The sequence below is a fragment of the Sinocyclocheilus grahami genome, unplaced genomic scaffold (genome assembly GCF_001515645.1).
Source record: "Sinocyclocheilus grahami isolate Dianchi unplaced genomic scaffold, SAMN03320097.WGS_v1.1 scaffold809.1, whole genome shotgun sequence".
Classification (NCBI taxonomy): Eukaryota; Metazoa; Chordata; class Actinopteri; order Cypriniformes; family Cyprinidae; genus Sinocyclocheilus; species Sinocyclocheilus grahami.
In genome coordinates this window covers 514801-522944 of record NW_015505988.1, presented here as the reverse complement: position 1 = coordinate 522944, position 8144 = coordinate 514801, and the positions used below count along the sequence as shown (strand labels likewise).

Below are 8144 nucleotides of genomic sequence, written 5' to 3'. Positions count from 1 at the left end.
GAGTCCATTAAAAAGAGTTCAGAGTTCAAATTCAAACCGCTGACCCGAATAAAAATGATGTCAGCTACTTTCCTCCAGACCAAAACCTCTGGTCCGGTTAAGTATCTCTGTATAAACAACAATCGAAAAACTGCTCTTCTGCTGGCCAGATGTATAAGTCCTTGTCCTCCCTTCTCCTTAGGAAGAAAAAGTATGCTCTGGGCAATCCAGTGAAATCCATTCCAGAAAAAATCTACAATAATAGCTTGGAGTTTTGCCAAAAGTCCACTAGGAGGATCAACACAAATCAAACGGTGCCATAACATTGATGCAACCAAATTATTAATCACGATGATTCTCCCTCTAAATGACATCTTAGGCAAAAGCCACTTCCATTTTTCTAATTTTCCTTTTACCTTTTCTAAAACACCTTCCCAATTTCTTTGCAGCATAGAGTTATTCCCAAGATAGACTCCCAAATACTTTATTCCATCACTCTTCCATGACAAACCTCCCGGTAACTTAGGAAGACCTCCCACCCATTTACCACACATCAACGCTTCACTTTTTGACCAATTTACTTTGGCCGAAGAAATAAGGCCAAAAAGATCAATATTATTCTTTAACACCATTATATCATTTTGGTCTTTAACTAAAACAATAATATCATCGGCATAAGCTGATAACTTTATTCTTTCATTTGAATATGGTATAGACCAACCTTCAATGCTTTCTCTAATTTTCACAAGCAGAGGTTCAATAGCCAAAGCATATAGCATTCCTGATAGAGCACATCCTTGTCTAATCCCTCTCTGAATTTTAAAAGGGGCACACAAAACACCATTAAATTTCAGCACACTCTCAATGTCCTGATACAAGACCCTGATCATGGCTATAAAACCTGAGATGAACCCAAACTCCTCCAGCATACGCCAAAGTTATCTGTGTTCCACCCGGTCAAATGCCTTTTCCTGATCTATAGAAATAAGACCAGTATTTAAGTCCAATAACCTAGAGACGTATAAAAATACATTATCAAAGATTGACCTATTAGGTACACAGTAAGTCTGATCATGATGAATGACCAAACCAACCACCTCCCTCAGTCTTATGGCCAAAACCTTAGATAAAATCTTTAAATCAGTACACAGAAGTGAAACAGGTCGCCAGTTCTTTATATCCTTCAAATCCCCCTTTTTAGGGAGAAGAGTCATGACTGCTCTTCTGCAACTCAATGGTAGCAAGCCCTCAACCAGACTTTCATTGAGTACTGCAAGCAAGTCATCCCCTATTACGGGCCAAAAAGCCCTGTAAAATTCAACGGGGAGACCATCCATTCCGGGTGCCCTGCCACATTTCATGCTCTGCAGTCCAATCTGCAATTCTCCTGCTGAAATGGGCCCCTGAAGTTCAGCATTCGCTTCCTCTGGCACTTTCGGCAGCGCTGTATAAAACGAACTGGCTGACTCATCCACTTCCGGACTCTCACTCTTATACAATTCTGAGTAAAATAACACAGCCCTTTTCCTAATTTCATTTGGCTCTGTTATATCTATCCAGTTGTCGAATACAATGAATGAATATATCGACTTTGCCCATTCTTTTTTTCCAGACCAAAGAAGAACCTGGTTGGGCCATCCATCTCCTCGACACTCTGAAAATGAGGACGAACCAATGCCCCCTGTGCTTTAACACCCAAAAGGTCATCTAAAGGTCCTTTTTGTTTTAAGGAGCTCAATATGCCCCTGATTTCCTGTACCCACTACTACATTTTGCAATTCCATTATTTTAACCTCTAGGTCTCTCATTGACTGGGAAATGTCTCTAGAAACATTGAAAGTGTACTGGCGGCACAGTTGCTGTATCTCCACTTTACCACAATCCCACCACTGTCGTAGTGATTGATATTCATGTTTTCTAAAAACAAACTGTTTCCAGAAAAAAAGTTAATGTTTCAATAAAAAACTTATCCTGCAACAAAGAAACATTAAAATGCCAGTAAGCACTTTTAGATTTGCTATATAAACATTACAATCAACTAGACAGTCTGAAAAGCCTACCGGTAAAATTGCACATTTTTTTACAACATTAAAATGATGCTTAAAACAATAAAACCTATCCAGTCTAGCCAGAGTTAATACGGTTCTCTCTACCAGCCACAAATACCCCACAAGAAAGATAAAAAATCATTCAATTTCAAATTCATCATTCAATATGTTCAATTTCAACTTCTGAACTATTTTCTTTAGTCTGAAGATTTCTTGATCAGAGAAGCTATTTGTATCCTTCTCTCTCATCAATATTCTGGCTGAGCTGACAAACAGCTCACGATCAGGGAAATAGTCTTCCACCTTCACCCCTTTCATTCCTTTAGTTGTCTGTAGGAATTTTCAGATTTTCTCAAGTGTATAAGCACTTCTAACAGATCTTTTTTGTGACACTGAATTCACAGACCCTGAAGACTCACTTTCACTTTCTTGAGCAGATTCATCAGCATTACTTATATCTGATTCCATCTGATTAGCAGGACTTTCATCACCTTTCCCTACCATTTCATCTCCAGTTACTTTCCTTGCTCTCTTCCCGTGACCTCTTTTCTTCATTTTTCGTTTTATTGCAGGTGTTTTAAAAACACTTTCATCCTCAACCATATCAGTACCTCCCTCATCTTCTGCTCCAAACAAATGAGCACCAATACTTGTTTTTTCAACCTCCTTCACCACATTTTCCAAATCTCCTTTACTAGATTCTCCATTATCATTTCCATCTCTTTCTCCTGTATCAACACTTGATCCTTCACCAGTTTTCAACTGTCTCTGTTCATCATTTCTATCTTCACTTGCCTGCTCTTCATTTCTATTTTCATTCTGAAGCAACACCAAATCTTGCTTCCCAGGACATGCACGAACTATGTGCCCTTCCTGTCCACAACCGAAACATTTCATGTTTTCTGAAGATGCATAGATCACATAGTCATAGTTTTCTACCCTGAATTTCATGGCTAGATTTAACTCCTCATTTTCATTCTTCAAAATCATGTGAGTCTGTCTTCTAAATGATACCACATGTTTCAACTGAGGTGATCTGCAACCTAGCGAAATCTTTCTGATTTTAGACACAATCTTACCATGTCTCATTAGTTCTCTTTCAATAATATCATCTCTGATAAATGGTGGTACACTTGAAAGCCTAATCCTTTTTGCCAGCTGAACCAAAGGCATTACATGAGTAAACCCATTATTAACGACAATCCCATTCTCTACAATGCCATTAACTTTTTCCACATTATCCAAAAAAATCACTATAGTGCTATTCTTTCTAGCTGCAGACAAAATACTAACGTATCCAACTATTTCTGCAACCGCAATCGTACATTCTTCAACAGAGCAGTGCTCCGCAGGGATGATTTTAATGCCATGCCTCCGCGTTAAGTTATCCAAATTCTGAGACGCTGCAGCTGCCATGCCGACCAGCTCTCGCTGATCGACAGCGCTTTCAGTCAGCATGTCAAAAAGTTTAGCAAGCCGCTCACCAAACAAAAAAACCCCCGAATCAAACAAACAGCAAAAGATAGAAAAAAGATAGAAACACTCACTCGTGCAGTAGCTCTCTTCCACTCACACACGCTAACTCCGCCCATTCACTCCCAACACTGATTCGCTACAATGTCAACATATTCTGTTACACCAAATACACCAAATAATGATCTTTAAAAAAGCATCATATGACCCCTTTAATTTCTCATGATATCTGGAATATTCAGGCAATCACCTGATGAAGTGGTTGATCTGCATCTAACTTGTGTGATGGTCTGTTATCTGCTGAGAAACGGTGTAATAAAAAACATATAGGCCTGATTAAATGAATTTTCTATTATTATGTCAAAAATATTTAATATGACTAAATCAACGTGACTACGTCAAAAAAATTATCATTAAGAGTCATAGGAAATCACGCTGCAGTTTTTTTTTTCCCTGTGAAATTTTTCTATTGCAACAGGAAGTTGATAGAGGGAGCAGATGACCTTGAAGCTACTGTAGATATAGACTAAAGGCCAAGGGGTCTAAACGGGGTCTCTACTGCAACAACTTTCACATTTCACTGTGTAATTAATGAAAACACTATTGTATGAAGAGCTCAGTTCAGTGAGAGTGTTTGTAACCTCACAGATGAACATCTTCTTGCAGTCACATATCTAACAACATGCCATTTTGATGTGCTTACGAAGTTTTATTGCTATAAAAGTTATTTATTCTTGTCCGTCCTGACCTACATTACCCACTGTCTAGTTGCAGCTGTCTTATGTATCTAAGCAACAAAAACAAGTATGCAGTACACACACTCACACACTTTCTCAAAGGTTATGTGATATAACCTATAACGGGCATATCTAATCCTCTGTGAAACAGGATATGTCACTCCTCATAGCACAGCCTTGTCTGCGATCGCCCCTGCCACAAAACACACGTGCTCATTTTCTGGTTCCTGGCACCTAATACCAACTCATTCTCTTTCTAGCCACTTGCATACAGATTCATACGGCATTAATAATGGAAATTAACTCACAAATTCACTGGCTGTTATTTTCTCTATGATATGTCATTTGACAGCTGAACATGAATAAATATCAATACACACTAATTCTATGGATTTTAGATCATGCGATGCATATCCAAGAAAGACAGACTCACTTTAAAAGTGGTAACCGGCAAAGGTTAACTTGAGATCAGTTTCTTTCTGACTTGAATAATTCAATAATTCCATCAGTTCATTCAGATGTTATGATATGACGCACATTTTTGGGTTAACCGTTTTTACATGGTTCATAAACTTCATGATTTTTTTTTGTGTCTATTAGGGTTAAACGAATAACAATGAACACACAAATGTGTATAAATGTGTAATGTACAATAACTGGTTACAATTGAGTATAACAAACAAAATGTCAAACTCATAAATTAAAAAGAAATCAAATTTAAAAAATAAACAAATGAAACAAACAGTGAATAATTAAAAAGGAGACTGACCTTACATGAAAATTGATCACTGGATCATCTTTAAGTTCTCCTCTGGTTTCAGTAGATCATCATGGTTCAGTCATTTGTTGCGGTTTCCTTCTCCTGTACACTGTCATTTCTGCTTGAATCCATTTTTGAATCCGTCGACAAGGCTTTATCGTTGTGAATTCAGAAGCAAAACAACTGCTCCAAGTGCTCCATAGATTTCATACACCACTGAGTTTTAAATTTGAGAGTGAAAAAATATTGCTATAAATAAATTATAAAATACTGATAGCCACAAACGACACATAAACAGTATTTTAGACTAACTACGAAAGTGATATTGATTGAGACCCTAAAGACCAAACAATTATTTTACAAAAATATGTACATGTGTTTTTAAGTAGTATGCTTTAAAAGAAGAAAACCTATTTTGGCTTTTCACTTGAATCACTGGGCAACTATGAACAACATAAGAGGTGGTGAAAGAGTTAAGGCCTGTGATTAAAGCATCACAGCAGTTCTTAAAATATGACATAATTATTTTTTTAATCATTATTTTGTGAGTTTCTGAATAAGAAATTATAAAGGTAATGCTTAAAAGCTGCTGATGCCCAGGAGATTAACAGATTAAAATGTGCTTTAAAAAAAGAACTGCAACTTTCCAGGATTTTAACAGTGCGATGATCCTTGGATCATCCAGAATCTGGGTGCATTAACTTAGCATGGTGGATATACTGTAGATAGACTAGATGTTTCTGTTTCTTGGGAACATTTAATATTCAGTTTATCACGTTGATCTTCTCAAACATGTTTTCTTCCTCATTGTGTTCTCCATCTCTTGTGTTTAAAGATATCTTCAACACATTAAGTTCATCACACGGGCTGGAAGGGCCACCACCACTATGCTCTTCTCTGAGAGATGCCTTCTCCTGCTCAGTCTCACTGAGATAGAAATAGCTGAAGTTGGAAACAATGACGGGCACCGGTAGTGCAATGGGGTAGAGATGGACAAACTAGAGGTCCGTTTCTCTAGTGTCCAAGCAAAACGTATAAAGGGAGCGTTTAATATCCATTCTGCTGTTAGCTTTCATGTTAGTCTTCTCAACTGGAATGTTTGTTTCTTCATTGTGATCTCCATCTTTTGAGTTAGAGGTTGATGATTTCCTCAACTCATGAAGTTCATCACATGGGTTTGAAGGGCCACCATTATTAGGCTCTTCTCTGAGAGACGCCTGGTCTTGGTCAGTTTCTCTGTGGTAGAAATAGTTGAAGTTAGACACAATGACAGGCACCGGTAATGCAATGGTCAACACCCCTGCGATGGCACACAGCGAGCCCACAATTTTGCCCCCCACAGTCACCGGTCTCATGTCGCCATATCCAACTGTTGTCATGGTCACCACAGCCCACCAGAAGGCATCTGGGATGCTGGAGAAGTGAGACTCGGGTTCATCTGCCTCAGCGAAGAAAACAGCACTGGAGAATAATATGACACCAATGAAAAGAAAGAAGATCAAGAGGCCCAGCTCTCGCATGCTGGCTTTTAGAGTCTGGCCCAAGATCTGAAGCCCCTTGGAGTGTCTAGACAGCTTAAATATGCGAAACACCCGAACCAAACGAATGACCCTCAGTATGGCCAGTGACATGGCCTGCTGGCCATTATTGTGCTCCTGGCCCTGCTGCTCCACCAGCTCTGTGCCCAAGGTGATGAAGTAAGGCATGATAGACATGATGTCAATGATGTTCATGATGGTTTTGGAGAATTCCGACTTACTAGGACAGGCAAAGAAGCGCACGAAGAGCTCAAAGGTGAACCAAATCACGCATGTGGTTTCAATGATGAAGAACGGGTCGCTGAAGGTGAGCGATGGACGCTCTTGAGTACCATTGACAGCGCGACTTGTCACTGGAAGCTCTCGCTCGTCGCGAAACTCGGGTAAAGTTTCCAGGCAGAAAGTTATGATGGAGATGGTTATGACGATGACGGAGACGATAGCTATGCCTCGTGCAGGACTAGAGCTTTCAGGGTACTCAAAGATGAGCCATACCTGTTTCTGAAACTCATTCTGTGGTAACGGTTTCTCTTCTTCTTTGATAAAGCCCTCATCCTCGCGGAAACGGTCCATTGCTTCTTCTCCCAGCTGATAAAAGCGGATTTCGTCGGCAAACACGTCGATCGACACGTTAACGGGTCGTCGGATTTTCCCGCCGGACTGATAGAAATAAAGAATTCCGTCAAAACTCGGTCTGTTGCGATCAAAGAAATACTCGTTCCTGAGGGGGTCGAAATACTTAATTCTCTTATCCGGGTCTCCCAGCAAACTGTCGGGAAACTGGTTCAGAGTGCCCAACTGTGTCTCGAACCTCAGTCCGGCGATATTGATAAGAACTCGTTCGTTGTTCTCATGGTCCACATCCATGTCCTCATCAAACAAATGGGGACTGTAATAATCCACCGTATTCTCAGTGGAGCCCATCATTGTGTTGTTCATGTCGTTCATTTTCCATGAGCCCTGTTGTGGACTTCTCGAGTATAGTTCTTTGTTGTGGACCAAGCGTGGATGATCCAGGGAGTTTTGGTTTTGGTAGGGTTCTCCATCACGGCCTCCATCACCCCGCTTGTCAAAGCTCACCAAAGCTATCTCCATTTCCAAGCCATTAAAAAAATAAAAGATGTGTACGATTCAAAACAAAAAGCTCCTCGTATATCCACTCGCTGTCTCTACCGCTAGATTGTCCTGCTGCGGTCAAAGATGCGTACTATAATCCAAACATCCTCCCGTCACTCTGGTAAATACTTGTGTGCGCTCTGAGTGTAAGTACTGGAGTGATTCCCAGGCGACTCGGTTCTGTTGAAAAGATTCTTGTGAATGAACCGAATCGCAAAGCGTTGTGTGTGTCACTCGGCTGTAAGGACTTTCTTTGGTGGATGGGATGGAAACCAAATCATAGTGATAAACAACATTGTTAAACTAAACTTGATTTCATTAATAAGATGCAAGGCGCCGCGACTAGAACCCTGGTGCTCACAACAAATGAACTGAATCATTAAAGCGAACCACTTCACTGAAATGAATTGTGTGTGGAAAGATCCTATCCCTCTGTTCAACTTGGTTGTTTGTTTTAGTTAGTTATTCATTCATATATATATATATATATATA

General features: G+C 39.7%; 1 protein-coding gene across 2 annotated transcripts in view; it reads right to left on the bottom strand.

Annotated features, from left to right (window-relative positions):
• LOC107562150 (potassium voltage-gated channel subfamily A member 5-like) overlaps window positions 1-7772 on the bottom strand; it is a 65904-nt gene extending 58132 nt beyond the window's left edge. For both annotated transcript variants that reach the window (XM_016246734.1, XM_016246733.1), the window contains exon 1: window positions 5007-7772. In XM_016246734.1, coding sequence (XP_016102220.1) covers window positions 5996-7630 — 1635 coding nt within the window. In that variant the 5' untranslated portion in view covers window positions 7631-7772 and the 3' untranslated portion in view covers window positions 5007-5995. The remainder of the gene's footprint in view (window positions 1-5006) is intronic.
• Between the last annotated feature and the right edge of the window lie 372 nt (window positions 7773-8144).